Below are 19,292 nucleotides of genomic sequence, written 5' to 3' on the forward strand. Positions count from 1 at the left end.
TTTAAACTAAATTTAACTCAAACTAATCAACAGATTTAATTATCAGAAAATTCCCTCGAAGAGTAGGTGCTGTGGTTCTGAGGCAGACAGTCTATCCTTTACACATAATAAAAGTTGAATCCCTGTTTTGTGTGTAAAACTCAACTCAAACTTAAGTACAGAACTGCATTTGGCACCCTCACAATTAGAGCTGCTTGAAAAATGCAGACTTTTTTGTCAACATTTTAAATTTAAAAATACTCAATTACTTCATAACAGAGGTGGGCAAACTCCAGCCTGCAGGACCGTCCTGCCTGGCCCTTGAGCTCCTGGCCGCGGAGATTAGCCCCCAGCCCCTCCCCTGCTGTCCCCCCTCTCCTGCAGCCTCAGCTTGCCATACCACCAGTGCTCTGGGCAGCAGGGCTGCGAGCTCCTGCCAGGCAGTGCGGTGGCATGGCTGGCTCCGGTCGGGCCGCATAGCTGCCAGTCCTGCTGCTCTGAGTAGCATGGTATGGGGCCGGGGGGGGGGTTAGATAAGGGGCAGAGGGTACCGGGGGGCAGTCAGGGGACAGCGAGTGGTTGGATGGGGCGGTTCTGGGAGGGTGTGGTCAAGGGACGGGGAGGGTTGGATAGGCGTGGGAGTCCCGGGGGGCCTGTCAGGGAGCAGGGGTGTGGATAGGGGTCAGGGCAGTCGGGACAGGAGGGGGTTGGATAGGGGATGGGATCCTGGGAGGGCAGTTGGGGCAAGGGGTCCCAGGAGGAGGCGGTCAGGGGACAGGGAGCATGGGGATTGGATGGGGGTCCCAGGGGGCTGGTTGGGGGGGTGCCCGGGAGGGGAAGGTCAGGGGACAAGGAGTGGGGGGGATTGGATGGGTTGAGGGTTCTGAGGGGGGCAGTCAGGGGGCGCGAAGTGGGAGGGGGCAGATAGCCTGGCCCCCGCTCCCTGTTTGGGGAGGCACAGTCTTCCCCACCTGGCCCTCCATACAATTTCAGAACCCCAGTGTGGCCCTCAGACCAAAACGTTTGCCCACCCCTGCTTTATAACCTTGTCACAAACATCAACGTTGAAAAAAAAAATCAGGGCAACTCTAATAGGCGTTTTTAAGCTTGCATAAGCCTGATTTTAATAAACAAGCCATAACTTCTGCATTTTTAAACTAGATAGTGATAACACGGGTCATTCTTCAATTCACACTTTGTGTGTGTGGATTTATAAAGCAAGGAAGAGTAGGGTATGTTAACCCTAGTTGTGTTGTGTTTACTCAGAGCTGGATTAAGGCAGTCTGGAGAACATTACACACCACCTGTGGCTTCACCCACCCCCATTTGGAGTGGCAGATTCTCACTGAGATGCATATGGAAGTGTACACTTCTCAAAGCTATTGGTTCAGACTGTCTGCATATTCAGCCAGCTGTAATTGCATCAGTTACACCCAGGTCAGAGACCTTTCACGGGGGCTGCAGGGCCCCCCAGCTGAAACCCAGTGCCCGGAGCCCTTGCACTCCCCCCAAAGCATGCAGTGGCGCGGTGCGGAGCTGAAACCAGCAATGGCGCGGGGCAGAAGCTGGGAGCCACTGTGCCCCACAGTCTGAAGCCACGAGTGGCGCGGGGTCAAGCTGGGAGCCCCGGCGCCCCTCCCTCTGCTGAAGCTGGAAGCAGTGAGGGAGCCCTAGCAACCCCCCCTCAGGGTGCCCCCCTGGGCTGAAGCCAGGAGCAGTGCAGGGCTGAAGCCCAGAGCCCTGGCGCTCCACGTGAGAAGAAGCCCATAGGCAGAGATGGGGGGGCACAAGGATGTTGTCCCCCCAAACTGCAGTGCCATATCCAGAGTGGGGTAGCCCTAGGGGGACGCTTCAGCCCCCCCTTTCCCTCCTCATCTCCCCCAGTTCCCCTCTGGCCAGGTTGTAGGTGGGAAGCCAGAGCCAGGCAGTGCAGGGCAGCTGCTCCTCTGGCTAGTGGTGTCATGGAGCAGGCAGCTGTGGCTTTCCTCCATTTGCTGCTGGTGCCCAGGATTGTGGCTGCTCCTCAGCTCCCAGCCCCTTTGACTGCTTATGCAGCTGGTAAGAGCTGCCTGGGCAGAGGGACCCAGCTCCGGGACAGCAGAGCCCTCGGGGAGCAGCCATCAGAGGAGCCTTCCCAGCACACAGCCTCTAGCTAGCCTCCTCCCTGCAACCTGAGCTACCCCCCTGCCCACACACAGCCCCTAGCTACCCCTCTACCTACACCAAGTGGTTTTCAAACTTTTTGAATTGAGTCCCCACTTTGAGTTACATTTTTTGGTTGCATCCCCCCTGGGTTGCCTGCTGAGGTGAGTCAGGGAGTGGAGGTGGCACTCCCTCCCTGAACCGCGTTGTGCGGAGCTGGCCCAAGCCCTACCGGCCCTTGCCCTGCATCCCAAATAACAGTCAAACTACACCTATGCCCAATGCCCCCCTGTCTGGCCCCAAGCCCCCCTACACCCCAGCTGGACCCTGGAGTTTTTATAGCATGTTGAGGGGGGCCTCAGAGAGAAAAAGGTTGAGAACCCTGTTCCAGAATATATACAACTGTAGACCCTATACAACTTGTTAAATTTATATTACTGTAGTGTGAACAGAGTCACTTGTCTTCACGTCCTACAACAAAAGCCTTGTACCCAAATGGATACTGCTTCTGCTAGTGACCATTACAGCATAACAGAGTTTAAGGCCAGAAGGGGCCATTATATCATCTAGCGTGACCTCCTGTACATCACAAGCCATTACATTTCACCCAGATACCAATATAGTAAGCTCAACGACTTTAGTTAGTCTAAAGCATTTCAGTCCTCAGGGCAGTAAACTTTGTGCCACAAGCAGAAAACAGGAAAGACAAAGGTGCCACCAGTTCCTAAGATTCATAAATTCATAGATTCCAAGGCCAGAAGGGACCATTGTGATAATCTAGTCTGACCTTCTGCATAACACAGGCCATCAAACTTCCCCAAAATACTTCTTAGAGCATACTTTTTAGAAAATATACAATCTTGATTTAAAAATTGTCAGTGAAGGAGACTTCACCAAGATGCTTGGTAAATTGTTCAAATGGTTAATTACACTCACTGTCAAAAATGTATTCCTTATTTCCAGTCTGAATTTGTCTAGCTTCCAGTCATTTGATCAAGTCATCCTTAACGTTCTCTTTGTTAACCTAAATTGATTGAGCTCTTTGAGTCTATCACTGTAAGCTATATTTTCTAATCCTTTAATCATTCTCATGACTCTTTTCAGAACCTTCTCCAATTTATCAATATCCTTTTTGAATTGTGGGCACCAGATACGGACACTGTGTTCAGCAGTAGTCATGCCAGAGCCAAATATAGGGATTAAAATAACCTCTCTACTCCTACTCAAGATTTCCCTTTTTATGCATCCCAGGATCACATTAGCTCTTTCAGTCACTGCATCATGTTGGGAGCTCATGTTTGCTGATTATCCATCATGACCACAAAATGTTTTTTACAGTCACTGCTTCCCAGGACAGAGTATCCCATCCTGTAAGTACACCATACGTTCTTTGTTCCTATATGTGTATATTTACATTTAGCCATATTAAAACACACATTGTTTGCTTGCGCCCAGTTTACCGATCAGTGACCTGTCCTATTCACTGTGCCACTCCCCCGGTTTCTGTGTCTGCAAACTTTATCAGTGATGATTTCATATTTTCTTTTAGGTCGCTGATAAAAAAAGATGAATAGCATAGAGGCAAGAACCAATCCTTGTGGGATCCCACCGGAAAACACTCACTTGATTTCAGTTAGCCAGTTTTAAATCCATTTAATGTGTGCCATGTTCATTTTATATCATTTTAGTTTTATAATCCAAATGTCGTGTGGTATTAAGTCAAAACACTTCAGAAGTCTCAGTATATTACTTCAACACTATTACCTTTATCAACCAACCTTGTAATCTCATCAGAAAAAGATATCAAGTTAGTTTGGCAGGATCTATTTTCCATATACCCATATTGATTTGCTTTAATTACATTAACCTCCTTTAATAATTTATTGAGTACCGTATCAGTCACTCCATTATCTTGCCCAGGATCAATGTCAGGCTGACAGGCTCATAATTACCAAATCATCCCAATTACCATTTTTTTTTAAAAAAAATATTGTAATGGCAGGGAATTTATTAGGTAAGATATACTCAGATGATCCCAGCAGGAAACCAAACCATTTGCTTCTGAGGAGAGCAGGGAAAAAAGAAAGTCCCTGCCAATCTGACCTGTGGGAAAATTCCTTCCCAACTCCAAATAGGATAGTAAGAGTGTCCCTAAGCATGTGAGCAAGACACACAGCCAGGCATCTAGAAAGAGAATCTTCTGTGCCACCTCAGACCATTGGTTCACCCTGAATGGTGTTCCAGCTCTAGTTGTAGCCAATCTAGCCAGCTGTGCAACAGGGGAAATAATTCCTGCCTGATCACTGCAGGCAACCAGCTGAAGCCCTGAAGCATAAGATTTAATTATATAGAGCTGCAAGTGTTATAAGCATGGTGAGCACACAATTATATGAAGTGTAGCAACGTAGCTTCCGTATAATTTCAGAAGAGAATATTTTGACAGAAATCTTAAGCCTCTTTGGCTATTTCTATCCATGTTTTTATCCTTTCTAGATCTTTGTATTTCTTTACACACTTCTCCAAATAAGTAAAAGGGAATATAATAATACTGTTCTATTTACTCCCATCTTCAGGTCAACACTGACGATGTTTACTAAACACAGCAGGAAAAAGTTTCCATTATTAAGGTCAGCGATTAACTCAGGAACTGGTGAAAGCAATTGGGTTTTAGCTAGCAAAACTAAGGTGGGAATCTCAAATAGTGCTAGATAATGCTGAATAGTGATGCTATTTGGTCAAGTGTTCTTTACTTTTTCCAAGTTGAGCTGAAGATGGAAAGGAAAAGATTATCCATACATAACTGAATGCTAGTCACTGAAAGCATGACACCCACATCTTTAAGAACACAAGACTGATCAGAAAGCTGCAAGCAGAGACATTCTTTCCCAGACAGTGGATTACCACTGGCACTATTGAAATGCCAGTAGTGATTCTGGTGGATCCAGCTTATCCCTTGCTCCTAGGGCTCACAAAACCGTATACTGGCCACCTCAACCACACCAAGGAAAGACTCAATTACCAGGTCAGAAAGTGCAGAATGACAATTGAACATGCTGTTGGTTGAGTGAAGGGACACTGGTGGTGTTTAAATCACTAGACTGGATCTCAATGAGAAAAATATTCTAATGGTTATAGTTACCTCATGTGACCTAAATAATATTTGTGAGGCAAAGGGGGAAAAAGCTGTCACAAGGATGGAAAGAGGAGATTGGCTGTTCAAAGTCTGCTCTGACAACAGCCATTACAAGAGCTCAACATGGAGCTATGCAGTTGAGTGAGGCTTTAAAAGAGCACTTTAACAGTCAGTGATAGCAGTGCTCTGAACTGGAATGTTCTGTGGACCTGAAGCTAAGAGTGCTGTTAGGAAATGTGTAGTGCTTTCTGCATATTTACACACATTATGTTTTACCAAAGCTATGAATTATCTGGTGCTTGCTGTACATTTATAAATATGACTGGGGGGTGTTTTCCAGAACCTCTTGAGTTTTGCAGTGCTGTACATTTACACATACTCTGTGCTTTGAGCATTGCTATGCATTCTGAAATGTGTTGTGAACTAATAAGAATAATTATTTAAAAAATAAGAAATTTGAGTGGCAAAAACAGTGCAGAAAAGCAATGTGCAAAAAACAGTAGGCACTGCAATACAAACTTTGAACTGAATTTTTAGAATTGGAAAGGCAATAAACATTCGTCCATTTCAGTATACAAATGTCATCCCTTGTGCTACACACATACTGACCTATGTTGTTGTATGTTAAGCAGTGGTTTTCCTTGCAGTCCACATAGGGATTAGGATGTGGCCCATGATGCCACATGATATGCTTTGGGGTCTCAGGACTGCTTCTACAGAGCTCTCTAAGGACTGCAAAGCGCGGGGAGTCTGAGATTTTGGGGCCTGTAGGGCAACCAGCATCTGCAGCATTTGAGTTTGCTGCCTGAAAAGCTCCTTTATGTCTTGGTGCATCTCCCTTTCCCCTTCCTGCTGGGAATCCTAGCCTTCCCCCATCTGCTTTTTCATTCTCCATAACATCTGTCACACTGGCTTTCCAGGACCTTTGTTCATGGTCTGAAGCAGCAATGGCTTGCAAGATCTTGCTGAGCTAATCCTCTTCTTTCTCCTCTTCAGGATCAGATGTTCTGCAGCTGTGCAAGGGGAACCCCTCAACGCCACAATGAAAGCTGCTGATAAACAGGCAGATGTATCATTGGATTTATAGTCACAACAGAGAGGGAATAAGTTTCAAACTCGCTTCCCTTATGCCCATAAAAAACTTAGTAAGACTTGCTTATTGACATTTCAGCTTTGAAGTATCTCTGCACAGCACCACTCTTCAGCCCCAGCCATGGTGAGTATGGGCCCATCGGGGGCGGAGGAGGAATTCTGGTTGCATGAAACAATCAAATTTCGGTCCCTATTCCATTCTATGCATATAGAGCAATGGCACTGAATATTGGCATTATTTTCCATAGGCAGTGGTGGTTTTAGCTGATATCTCACTCCTGAGTGTAGCAAAGCCACAGACAGCACAGCTGTTACTGGCATCATGAAGCCACCCAGGCCAACATGCCACTAGCCTCCTTAGTGCAATGCTGCCAGCTGAACTCATCATGGTGAGGTGTGGGAAAGTGTCTTCTGCAGAAGAAGAAATAAGGCAGCCATCCCTAGAAGCCTTCAGGAGAGGATAGCAGAATATCACCATGCACGTTTCATTGAGATCTCTCAGAAGGATACAAGGGACTTCTTCTGTATATAAACTGCTCCACATGGCCCTCTCCATGTCCAATCCAGCAGAGGAACTAAAAGCAGATACCACCCCTCTCTCTCTATTTGTTGTACCTCCATCTCTTCATGTATGAGTAAAACTACTAAAAGTTTATACCAGTGTCTTGTTAACTTGAGGATGGGCCAGGAGACATCTTTATATTTAAGCACCATATGGAAAAATGCATGTACACGCTTACCCAAGGTCCCTTCCTCTTCATTGGGCTCATCCATATTTGGTTGCCAGGACTGACTAGACCATGGTGGAGTCTCAGACAGGTCTTGATTTGTATGGTTGGACACCCTTCCCACACCCCACATCTCCCTTCCTCCTCTTCCCTGTTCATGGCAGGGGTCCACATCTCAGACTCCTCCAAGGTATCCACAGTGGTTTGCACAGTGCTGGTGGGGCCTCTGTCAAATATGGCACAGTTTGTTGTAAAAGCTAATCAGCAGCTCACCACTAGATTGATTATTGGCCTCCCTTGTCTTGTAGCATGCCAGCTGCAGTTCCTTCACTTTCCTGCAGCACTATTTCTGCTTCCTGTTGCATCTCTTTGCCTGCATCCCCCATGCAATCTCCTCATAGATGTCCACATTTCTACAGCTGGTCCATAGCTGTGCTTCCACAGCCTCTTCTCCCTACAGTCCCAGGAGACCCAGTATCTCTTGTATACTCCAGGCAAGAGCATGTCTGGTGTGTTGAGCCTGGCTAGTTGCACATGGTCAGCTGGCTAGTTACACATAACAAGGGAGAGTTCCTAGACAGGTTCACCAAGGTAGACAATCAGGAAAAGCAATGAGGAGTCCTTGTGGCACAAGGACTCCTCACTGTTTTTACTGATACAGACTAACACAGCTACCACTCTGAAACCAATCAGGAAAAGGCATTTCAAAAATACCATCAGTCTCTGTGACCCCTGGGCAGTGGAATTTACAGTTGTTATAAGAGCTGCGATTGTTGCAGCAAACAGGGCATTATGGGACAGCTGCTGGAGCACTGTTAGGGTCAATACATATCATGCACCATCTACATGCACACTCAATAGATCACCCATTTCTCTACACTGGTCAGGCACGTAGTTTAACTGCATTGCAATAATTAGGTTCTTATGTCTGCCAGAAACAAATCTGAGTATAGACACATGCACAAACAGGTTGACAAAAGGCAACGTATACCAACCTAAAGATGGAGCGTAGATCAGGCCTTGTTTGCCATAAGTTAGCTTTGGTTAGATAGTGTAAAGACACAACAATTTGGTGATTTTTTTTTTTCTGTCAATGGACAAGTGCATTATTCTGCAGCTGCTAGCAGGGACTTCAAAAAATATTTTATGCCAATTATCCAGGCTCAAAATTTCAAGTTAGAAACAACTTGCCCAGTGTGAAAAATCAATAACCCTGGCTGACGGAGACAAGCATTTCTCTACAGGCTGTATAGGTACCATCCAGCAGAGTTAAAATTTCTTAACATTAACAGGTTTCAGAGTAGCAGCCATGTTAGTAAGTGAGCTGTAGCTCACAAAAGCTTATCCTCAAATAAATTGGTTAGTCTCTAAGGTGCCACAAGTCCTCCTTTTCTTTTAACATTAACAGTGTATTTGGTTGATGCTCCATGACCACGAGACAGAGCACTGAAAAGAGAGGCTGAGGGGGAGAAGGAGCAAGTAGGCAGGGGCAGGAGGGGGTTGAAAAGGTTAAATTCCCTATGAAAAATCCTGGCAGATAACACTGCTTTGCTTTCTCAACTCCCAATAAAAACAGTCATACTTAATCGAGGGCAGGACCTTCACTGCCACAGAGAACTAAAGCACCATCACTGTGACCCTGCTACGTTTTTAAATTATTCATGAGTTCACGTTTGCTGATATGGAAGCAACTGGAAATGGGGGGGGGCGGGGGCGAGATGAACAAGTGTGTTTTAGTTTCTTCTTCCAGGGTTACTATAAGGCAGGGGAACCGCCTATCCCTCTGCGCCAGCCCCGTGCTGCTTGGGGGTGGGAGGGGAGACGGTGCCTCCACCTTCTTCCCAACACGCCCCCCTCCCCTGCGGTGCCTGAGCCCCTCCCCCTCACCTGTACTGCTTGGGGTCACTGGGGGACTTGACAATGGCAGGGTCCCCCAGTCTGGGGTTAGCCCTGCGGCCCCTTCCTTGCTCCTCAGACACCTCCTGGGGCAGTCGGGCTGTAGCACCTCGGCCGCCTCGCTGCCCCACGGCCAGCTCCGGGCAGCTGCAGCTAGACAAGGGCTTGCCCTTGCCAGACATAGGGTCGGCTCAGGCGCCGTTACCAGCTCACAACGGCCGGCTACGGAAGGGCAGTCCCGCGGTCTCCTTTCCCGCCTCCCTAGCGCCAACCCTGCGCGCCCCGCCAGCCCTAGCGCAGCCGGGAACGGCCGTTCACTCCTACACTGACGGTTGGAACCTACCCAACCAATCAACATACAGCTATGTAGTGACGTACCTTATCGCCCTATGACGGTTAAATCAAGCCAGTTTTAACAGCGTGAGTGGGGGGGGGCAAACCATGGTGATCGTGGGGGGAGAAACGCACGCGCCTCACGAAAGCCCCCGGAGCTCAAATAGCAGCGAAGAAGGAGCTAGAATATAGACGAAGCTTAAGGTCTCAGCCTCCCCCGCCCATATTTCAGGGTTCGGACTGATTCACTGACACACACACACCCCCACATCCCCCTCTGGACTCTTCCATATACGGTATTGGAAGAGGCGGGCTTTCCCCCAAATGTTCTCTCCCACTGGTTCAATAAGCTGTCGTTGACTGTTTGCGGAACGAGTGAGCATGCGTGGAAGATCCCAAGGTCCTGGATGCTGGGAGAGGTGGAGCGTTCCACGTGGGGAATCCAGGGAACGGGGCAGAGGTGTCAATTCAGTGAAACTTAACTGACCGGAGTGCAAGAGCTGGAGGCCTCCGGCAGCTCTGCGTGTGATGTGGGTACCACTTGCCCCCAGGTTAGGGGGCTCACTCCCTTAGTACAGAGGTGTTTACCCAACAGGGGGTTAGCAAGTGCTGGGCAGTGTAATCCTCACTAGCACCGTTCCCTCTAAGCTGTGCGCACACAGATCCTAAACCCCGCACACATGGCGATACGCCACGCACACAAAAATTTGCACAGAAGCACAACAATTTGCACCAAAGAAATTTTTTGTGCACATGGCCTGTCAAAAATTAGAGGGAACATTGCTCACTAGGAGACAGGTTTCAGAGTAGTAGCCATGTTAGCCTGTATCCGCAAAAAGAAAAGGAGTACTTGTGGCACCTTAGAGACTAACAAATTTATTTTAGCATAAGCTTTCGTGAGCTACAGCTCACTTCATCGGATGCATTCCAGGATGTCTACCTAGTCAGGCAGCAGTATAATGGCAGAGGATATAAGCATTGCAGCTTTGCAGAGAAAGATTCAGGATGCCGGTTAAACTGGGGAGTTTGGTAAAGTGCAAGCAATTTTCACAGGCAGAAGATATCTAGTGTGCAACCTCTGATTTTTGCCTTTATACATCTGAAATGAAAACACTTTGCAGAACTCCTGCCCAAGCAGAAGTAATCCTTCCTTGCACTTGGAAAAGCGTCACTTTCAAGAATAGAATGGGTGCTTGCCAACAGGAAACATTTTTCATTACATGGTGCTGTAAAGAAATAGGAATTTAGTGGTCCTGATATTCCAGGGTGCTTGATTTTAACAAATGCCTGCATATGATAGGCTCTCAAGAGCCTAGTATCTGAAGTAGTGAGGGAAAGTTCAAATAGAAACATTTTCACATTACAACCTAACAGCCAGTGTTATTTTACAGCCTAATGCTAGCCAGCAACATTTCATTATCCAATTAACTACAGCCTCATTGAAGGGAATGCATTGGTAAAGTGGTGTCCAAGTGGAAAAGTCTTCATATGCACGAGTGTAGCATTCATGCAAGGTTCATGCACTTGGCAACATTCAGGGCACACCCGGAGTGTTGTGTAGGAGCAGTGCACACACGGCTCCTCTCAAGGGCATGAACCTTGGAATCTCGCCCAGATGACATGAACCGTGGGAAGCCTCCCAGGACTGGGCTCAAGGCCCGAGAGCAAGGAATGCGGTAGATAGAAATTGGCAAATAAGAATATTATACAAAGCCAGTGTATTCCTTTTATCTGTTGGAGAATGTAATGCGCAGGGGGAGAGAAAGAATAAAAGAGAGGGTGGAAAGCTGGCAGACCAGCCCATCGGCAGACCAGCCTGCTTGCTTGCTTAAAGCCTTGTTCTGTCTTGTATTTGGACCGCAACAACTGGCGCCCAAACGTGGGGCCCTCAGCACTCACCTCGCCCGGCAAGGGTTTCAGACGCGTCACTCATCCGCTTTGCGGATCCCGGTGAGTATTTTTCGTTGTGGTAAGTATGGGAAGCTCCCTCTCTGCTTTGCAAGTGCAACACCACAATGAGCTACAGTATTTGCTGCGTAAGGCTCAGCATAATTGCCCCACTCGAGAACTCACTCTCCTGCTACAGGAGGTGAGTGCCCAATGCCCGTGGTACCCTGAAGCTGGAACCCGTAAGCTAGCGGACTGGGAGCGGTTGGGTCAGACATTGCACAAAGAGCTTCGGGCGCCCGTGCAGGCTTTACATGCCTGGCACCTCTGCCGCGACGCGATACAGCGTGTCGCCTCGGAAAGACCGTCCCTCGCGCCAATAGAGAGGCTGGTGATCTCGCCACTCCCGTCCGCTCCTGCAGCCATCCCCCTTCCTGGCGATGCGACACAGCGTGTCGCCTCGGAAAGACCCTCTCCCGCGCCAATAGAGGGGCTGCCGATCTCGCCACCCCTGTCCGCTCCTGCAGCCATCCCTCCCCCTGCTTCGCCCCCAGTGCCTCAATTACTGCCGCCTCCTTTGTCTTCCCCTCTGGAGCCGGTGTGTGATCACCATCCCCCTGTGGGGCCCCATGCTCCAGGGCCCCCCGGGGGGTCATCCGCGTCTGCTCAGGGGCTTTCACTGGTGCAACAAATGGTCTGGAAGCGGGAAGGAGGGGAAGCGTTGTTATCGCTGTGGTAAGGAGGGTCACTTTCAGCGGGAGTGCCGCTCATCGACGGCGCCCGCCCACCCCTCAAAGAAGTGCCCCAAGTGTCGGAAGGGCTATCACTGGGCTAATCAGTGTCGTAGCGGGTCGGGAAACCACACAACGGGTCCCCCCCGAACCAAGGGCCAAACGGGGGAGTTTCCCACTCAGACAACCGTTCCTCTGCCTTAAAATCCATAGACTCCATAAGGGCGGCGACTGCCGGAAGTGCAGGGCTTGATTTGATTATGCAGGAGGACGCTGATTTTCAGTTGCCGGGGGAGGTTTGCGCCATACCTACACAGGTGACAGGACCTCTCCCTGCCAGATTTGTGGGTCTGGTTCTCCCTCACTCACACGCTGGGAAACAGGGATTTTTTGTCATCCCAGGAGTCATTGACGCCGATTACACCGACGTTATTAAGGTTCAGGTGTGGACCCATTTTCTGCAGTCGCTCCCGCGTGGACGGTCAATTGCACAATTGATTTTAGTCCCCTATCAGGTGCCAGCCGCAGAGGATCGAGCCCGGGGCGGAGGCAGCTTTGGATCGATGCTGTCTCAGTCGCCGCCTCACGACACGTCCTCTCAACTTGTTGCTCTAACAATGTCGCTCCGCCCCTCGAAACCTCAGTTAACACTTCTTTGAAATAATTTTCCTTTTACAGGGCTGGTGGACACTGGAGCTGACGTTACAGTGATTCATGATCAGGACTGGCCGGTCAGTTGGCCAACAGTTCCTTCTAAAGAGTTGTGGGGGATCGGGGGTAGCAAACCCGGGTGCCAAAGTTTGTCTTGGTTCACGGTCTCTAAACCAGGAGGCCGTGCCCTTGCTACAATCCGCCCTTTTGTGCTCCCTGTCCACCTCAATATTTGGGGCCGTGACTTACTTGTAAAGCTGACACCATCCTCGATATTAATATATAATGGCCCCAAACCCTCCCCCACCCACCTTGCCCTCCGCATTACCATTGGTATGGCAATCCTTAGAGCCCGTATGGATTGACCAGTGGCCCCTCTCCCTAGAAAAGCTGAAAGCGCTTCATTCACTTGTGCAACAACATTGGCATGCACAGCGCTTGGAGAGCTCCACTAGTCCTTGGAACACCCCGGTGTTCGTTATTAAGAAAAAATCTGGTGCATGGAGGCTGTTACACGATTTAAGGGAAATAAATAAACGCATCCAACCCATGGGCCCCTTGCAGTTTGGGTTGCCAAACCCGAATTTAATTCCTCAAACCGATCAGCTTTGTGTGTTAGATTTAAAAGATTGTTTTTTCACAATTCCCCTTTACCCACAAGATCGTGAAAAATTTGCGTTTACGGTGCCAGAATATAATAATCAGCGACCCTCTCAAAAGTATCAGTGGAAGGTCTTGCCCCAGGGAATGCAAAATAGTCCAGCCTTGTGTCAACTTTTTGTGGATCGGGCCCTCGCCCCTTTTCGTGCCCGATACCCCATACTAAAGGTCTACCATTATATGGATGATATTTTGCTTAGCGGTCCCCAGGTTACGGCACAACAGCTTGAATATTTGTCTCAGATTCTTGGCCAAAATGGCCTGTTAGTGGCACCAGAAAAAATCCAACGCTCTTATCCCTACCAATATCTCGGGCATAAAGTTTTACAAACTTATGCTGCCCCTGTTCGCTCGGAAGTGGTCCTACCCCAACCCCTAACCCTCGTTAAATTACAACAAATTTTGGGTCATTTCAATTGGATTCGACCCTACTTCCGTCTCCCCACATCGATGCTGCAGCCGTTGTTCGAGCTCCTACGTGGAGCTCGGGCACCAGGCGCAGTTATTGCCATTACTGAGGAGCACATTGCCTGCATTCGACAGATCAATTCAGTGTTGAGTCAGCAGTTTGTGGATAGACTCACTGAGGTTGGTCCCCTGCGGTTGGTTCTCCTTGCCACCCCTCATACGCCTACTGCGGCTCTGTTTGTACCTTGTACAGACACAGCCGTCTCTATTATAGAGTGGATATATTTGTCTTCCGCTCCTCCTCGGAACATTTATCCTTATTTAGACGCCCTCTCCGACCTTGTTTGTAAAGCCCGCCACCGTGCAGTACAACTCATGGGCACTGATTTAGTTGCCATTGTTTTCCCCTTATCACGTAGTGAATTTGATTCCTTGTACCACACCTCCTTGGCCTGGCAAGTTGCTCTTTGTAATTATGTGGGCGAGATTTCTTATAATCCCCCAAAAGATCCTCGGTTGGTGATTACATAAAAGGTGCCACTAATCGTACATCGTCTTAGCCGCTCTCGACCTATTGTTTCAGCTATCACTTTTTTTACTGGTTTCAGAGTAACAGCCGTGTTAGTCTGTATTGGCAAAAAGAAAAGGAGTACTTGTGGCACCTTAGAGACTAACCAATTTATTTGAGCATGAGCTTTCATGAGCTACAGCTCACTTCATCGGATGCATACCGTGGAAACTGCAGCAGACTTTATATACACACAGAGAATATGAAACAATACCTCCTCCCACCCCACTGTCCTGCTGGTAATAGCTTATCTAAAGTGATCATCAGGTTGGGCCATTTCCAGCACAAATCCAGGTTTTCTCACCCTCCACCCGAGGGGGGTGAGGGGGTGAGAGAACCTGGATTTGTGCAGGAAATGGCCCAACTTGATTATCATGCACATTGTGTAAAGAGTTGTCACTTTGGATGGGCTATCACCAGCAGGAGAGTGAATTTGTGTGGGGGGGTGGAGGGTGAGAAAACCTGGATTTGTGCTGGAAATGGCCCAACCTGATGATCACTTTAGATAAGCTATTACCAGCAGGACAGTGGAGTGGGAGGAGGTATTGTTTCATATTCTCTGTGTGTATATAAAGTCTGCTGCAGTTTCCACGGTATGCATCCGATGAAGTGAGCTGTAGCTCACGAAAGCTCATGCTCAAATAAATTGGTTAGTCTCTAAGGTGCCACAAGTACTCCTTTACTTTTTTTACTGATGGCTCTCCACATCGCGGTGTTGTCACCTATCAATTAGGTGACCCCCCCTCGTTGGCATTCTCGTTTTACGCTGCCTCAGCGTTCCGTGCAGCGCTCAGAACTGGCTGCTGTTATTTTGGCCTTTCAATTTTTTGCTGATTGTCCCTTTAATTTAATTTAATTTGTGGACACCCATTATGTTTATCAGGTAATTGATTATTTACCCCTTGCCCTCATTACCCCTCAGGTCGATGCGGACCTTCTTCGCCTGTTTTTGTCCTTACAGTATCTCATCACCACTCGTAATTTCCCTTATTTTGTTGCTCATATTCGCAGTCATACCCCTCTGCCTGGGCTACTCACTGAAGGCAATGCGCGCGCTGATCGCGCATTACGTGGTCAGGTAAATTCCCTCTTTTCTGACCCCACTGAAAGCCATTCTTTTTTTCATCAGTCTGCCTCTGTTTTGGCCCAACAATTTCACATTTCTGCTGATCATGCACGTTCTATTGTTCGTTCCTGCCCCCACTGTGCCGTTGCTGCCCCTACCTTTTCTTATGCCGCTAACCCCAGAGCTACCGCAGCGAATCAGGTGTGGCAAATGGATGTCACTCACGTGCCACAATTCCGCCCCTATTCGTTTTTACATGTTTCCATTGATACCTATTCGGGATTCCTCTGGGCGACCCCACAGCGTGGGGAAGCCACTCCCAAAGTTATTCACCATTTGCTAGCCTGTTTTGCTGTTATGGGTCGCCCGAGCCAGATAAAAACGGATAATGCCCCAGCCTATTGCTCCACAGCCCTCTCCACCTTTTGTGCCCAATGGGACGTCCGTCTCAAACACAGGATCCCTTATAATTCCACAGGCCAAGCTATTGTTGAACGTGCAAATCGCACGCTAAAAAACCTTGCTTGACAAACAATTAAAACAAGGGGAGCTGCGTCTCCAAACCTTAGGAGACATTCAGCAACAATTGCATGTCCTTTTGTTTACTTTAAATAATTTAACACTGAATACAGATCAGCAGACCCCCGCGGATTGGCATTTTCATAAGTCCGAGATACTGGAAAGACCGCGTGTCTATTACCGTCAGCTGCCCGATCCGCAATGGTTGGGCCCAGTACCTTTAATTACTTGGGGTCGGGGATATGCTGCTGTGTCTCTCCCTGCAGGACCGTTGTGGGTTCCAGCCCGGTGTGTGCGACCGGCACCGAAACAGCATGGCGTGGCACCAGGGGCTGTCGAACCCCATACCGGAGTTTCAGCTGACCTTGGAGGAGAACGCGGTGCCTCCCGGGTCGACAATGGCAGGACGGAGACGGAAGAGACGTAGCGTCCCAAGCCAGCCCGTGACATGGGGAGCAGTGAAAGCATTGGTCGCCGCGGCTCAACGAAGACTGGCAGCAAACCAACAGCCAGAGACTCCTGAGACTCTGTTTGTGGCCATTCTCGCCCAAATCACTGCTAATTCTGTATTGATTGTGTGCCTTATGTGCCTGCTATTTCCTGTAGGGGTTGACTCGGGAGCGCCTCCTCCGTTACGGGCCCGAATGACATATAACCTATGGGAAAGATTGGCTTCAATAGCAGATGTTACCCACTTTTGTTTATTTGATTTTGTAGCAGCTGAAGAATTGTTAGGTATGTGCCTTATTCCAGTATGTTGTCACCCTGAGGAAATAGGGAATCAGATGATGCTCACTGCTTATGCGAACCTCTCTTCTCAATACTCTAGCATGGCTAATTGGGGCCCGGCCAACTACACTTTACCTTCTTGGGCTTATTTTTTGCTGTTGCTGTGTGCAATGTATTTCCTTTTTGTTAAGGCTTTGTCGAGAACCACCCTGGCAGGCTCCATGAGTTATACCTTGTCTGTCCGGGAATTAATGGCTTGCAAAAGCAAATTGATGGCTACCATGAGATGGCCGAGCACAAATAAACAAAAAAGGAGGGGATGTAGCATTCATGCAAGGTTCATGCACTTGGCAACATTCAGGGCACACCCGGAGTGTTGTGTAGGAGCAGTGCACACACGGCTCCTCTCAAGGGCATGAACCTTGGAATCTCGCCCAGATGACATGAACCGTGGGAAGCCTCCCAGGACTGGGCTCAAGGCCTGAGAGCAAGGAATGCGGTAGATAGAAATTGGTAAATAAGAAGATTATACAAAGCCAGCGTATTCCTTTTATCTGTTGGAGAATGTAATGTGCGGGGGGAGAAAAAGAATAAAAGAGAGGGTGGAAAGCTGGCAGACCAGCCCGTCGGCAGACCAGCCTGCTTGCTTGCTTAAAGCCTTGTTCTGTCTTGTATTTGGACCGCAACACACGAGAGCTTTCAAACATACAACAAGGCTGCTGGCTCTGGTCATGGATTTAACAATTTCTGTAACTGGGCTCAAAATGAAAAAAATAGCTTTTATTTTTGTCTGCACTCTAACTAATGGAACTTGTGTCAAACACTTGATCTTCATTAGGAATATTCTGAACCAACCCCTAGATAACATACTGTAGGGAGCAATTCTTCAGGGAGGAGCTAGTTCCTCTAGGAATAGATGTTTTACTCCTAACACATGTGGATCAAATCCTGAGACGCCTGTTCAGTTTTTACTCAGGGAAAATTCACTCTCAGCTCCGGATTTAGCCCCATAACTCTGCTCCTCATAAACAACACACAAAAGCAAAGAGAGAATGAAATAGCTTTGGAGTGTTGGTCCTGCTTTGAGCAGGGGGTTGGACTAGATGACCTCCTGAGGTCCCTTCCAATCCTGATATTCTATGATTTTATGAAGGGAAACCAGGTGCGGCTGGAGCGCCACTATTAATACAAAAAGAAAAGGAGTACTTGTGGCACCTTAGAGACTAACAAATTTATTTGAGCATAAGCTTTCATGAGCTACAGCTCAAAGCTTGTGCTTAAATAAATTTGTTAGTCTCTAAGGTGCCACAAGTACTCCTTTTCTTTTTGCGAATACAGACTAATATGGCTGCTACTCTGCAACCTATTAATACCGTGAATGTTAATTAAAGTGTGAAGTGACACCGCTTGCTGTTGGAGAAAGGGAAATGAAAACGCAAATAGTTTTGATGCAACTCGGTTTCCGAAGAAGTTAGTGTTGACTTCATACTAATCCCCAACTAAATCATCCCAGCCAGGGCTTTGTCAAGCCTGACATTAAAAACCTCAGAGGAAGGAGATTCCACCACTTCCCTAGGTAACACATTCCAGTGTTTCACCACCCTCCTAGTGAAAAAGTTTTTCCTAATATCCAACCTAAACCTCCCACACTGTGACTTGAGACCATTACTCCTTGTTCTGTCATCTGCTACCACTGAGAACAGTCTAGATCCATCCTCTTTGGAACCCCCTTTCAGGTAGTTGAAAGCAGCTTCAAATCCCCCCTCATTCTTCTTTTCTGCAGACTACACAATCCCAGTTCCCTCAGCTTCTCCTCATAAGTCATGTGTTCCAGTCCCCTAATCATTTTTGTTTTCTTTTTTCATTTTGTTGTCTTCCTACCAATTCAGATTCTCTTCCCTTCTGCACCATTGAACCTAGTCTTCGCTTTGCTCCCTTGTGACTTACAGGGCAGGCTCTAATCAGCGCCAGACATGAGCGAATGTGACATAAAGGTTGTGTGCTGCCTCTGCTGTCACATCAAAAGCTGCTACTAGTAAATTTTGCTCGCAATTATTGACACATAACGATTTTTTTTGGTACATAGTCAGAATTTGTTACTTTCTTCAGTATTTACTACATCTTACCTGTTACAATCTCTGGGCTGGGGTCGCAAATTTTGACAGGGCCTCAAACTAAAATTTCATACAGATAATGACTTGTTTATACTGCTCTGTATAGTATACACTGAAATGTAAATTCAAGATTAATATTCCAATTGATTTATTTTATAATTATATGGTAAAAATTAGAAAGTCAGCAATTTGTCCATATTAGTGTGCTATAACCCTTGTATTTTTATGTCTGATTGTATAAGCAACTAGGTTTTAAGTGAGGTGAAACTTGGGGGTACACAAGACGAATCAGACTCCTGAAAGGGGTACAATAACCTGAAAAGGTTGAGAGCCACTGTCCTGTAGCACCTCCACATTATATCAGACAGAGAGAGATGCCCTATTTACGCATTGGGATGCCTGTGCCTTTAAGAACCCAGCCTTGGGAAGCCCATGCTGAGATGTACTATCCTGTGAGAAGGGAAATAAAAAAGCCCCTCTGCCCCCGTATTTTTGCAAACACAGCAGGTGGCTGATCTCAGCGGGGGTAACTGTTACCCCCCATGCTGGGGTTTTGCCCCGTCACAGTCTGGCAGCGCCACCCCCTGGGCTGAACCCCAGCTCCTAACCCCACCCCAAGCCCTGATTTTGCCCTGAAGCCGATCTCCTGGCCCCAG

At 47.9% G+C, this 19,292-nt stretch overlaps 2 protein-coding genes across 3 annotated transcripts in view; one reads left to right on the plus strand and one right to left on the minus strand.

The window, feature by feature from the left end:
- Positions 1-9,355, minus strand: part of LOC125641841 (nardilysin-like) — a 95,378-nt gene extending 86,023 nt beyond the window's left edge. The window contains exon 1 of the mRNA XM_048862358.2: positions 8,962-9,355. Within this exon, the coding sequence (XP_048718315.2) occupies positions 8,962-9,152 (191 nt within the window). The 5' untranslated portion in view covers positions 9,153-9,355. The remainder of the gene's footprint in view (positions 1-8,961) is intronic.
- Positions 9,356-9,761: 406 nt separating this feature from the next.
- Positions 9,762-17,115, plus strand: LOC125641839 (uncharacterized). Of its 2 annotated transcripts, XR_012669731.1 has the most exons (3): positions 9,762-11,253; positions 12,600-12,652; positions 16,060-17,115. XR_012669731.1 is itself a non-coding variant. In XM_075131838.1 (2 exons), exons 1-2 carry the CDS (start codon positions 11,050-11,052, stop codon positions 16,939-16,941), a joined length of 1,086 nt encoding a protein of 361 aa, XP_074987939.1. In that variant the 5' UTR covers positions 9,762-11,049; the 3' UTR covers positions 16,942-17,115. The 2 variants fall into 2 exon arrangements, 1 of the variants encoding a protein (XP_074987939.1); XM_075131838.1 differs by lacking the exon at positions 12,600-12,652.
- The last annotated feature ends 2,177 nt before the right edge of the window (positions 17,116-19,292 follow it).

The sequence above is a fragment of the Caretta caretta genome, chromosome 8 (assembly GCF_965140235.1).
Source record: "Caretta caretta isolate rCarCar2 chromosome 8, rCarCar1.hap1, whole genome shotgun sequence".
NCBI classification, from domain to species: domain Eukaryota; kingdom Metazoa; phylum Chordata; order Testudines; family Cheloniidae; genus Caretta; species Caretta caretta.

Coding starts and splice junctions, on each gene's coding strand:
- LOC125641839 (XM_075131838.1), top strand. CDS start 11,050: ATGCGCAGGGGGAGAGAAAGAATAAAAGAGAGGGTGGAAAGCTGGCAG. Junction 11,254..16,059: donor CATCCGCTTTGCGGATCCCG/GTGAGTATTTTT, acceptor CTCTCCCTGCAG/GACCGTTGTGGGTTCCAGCC.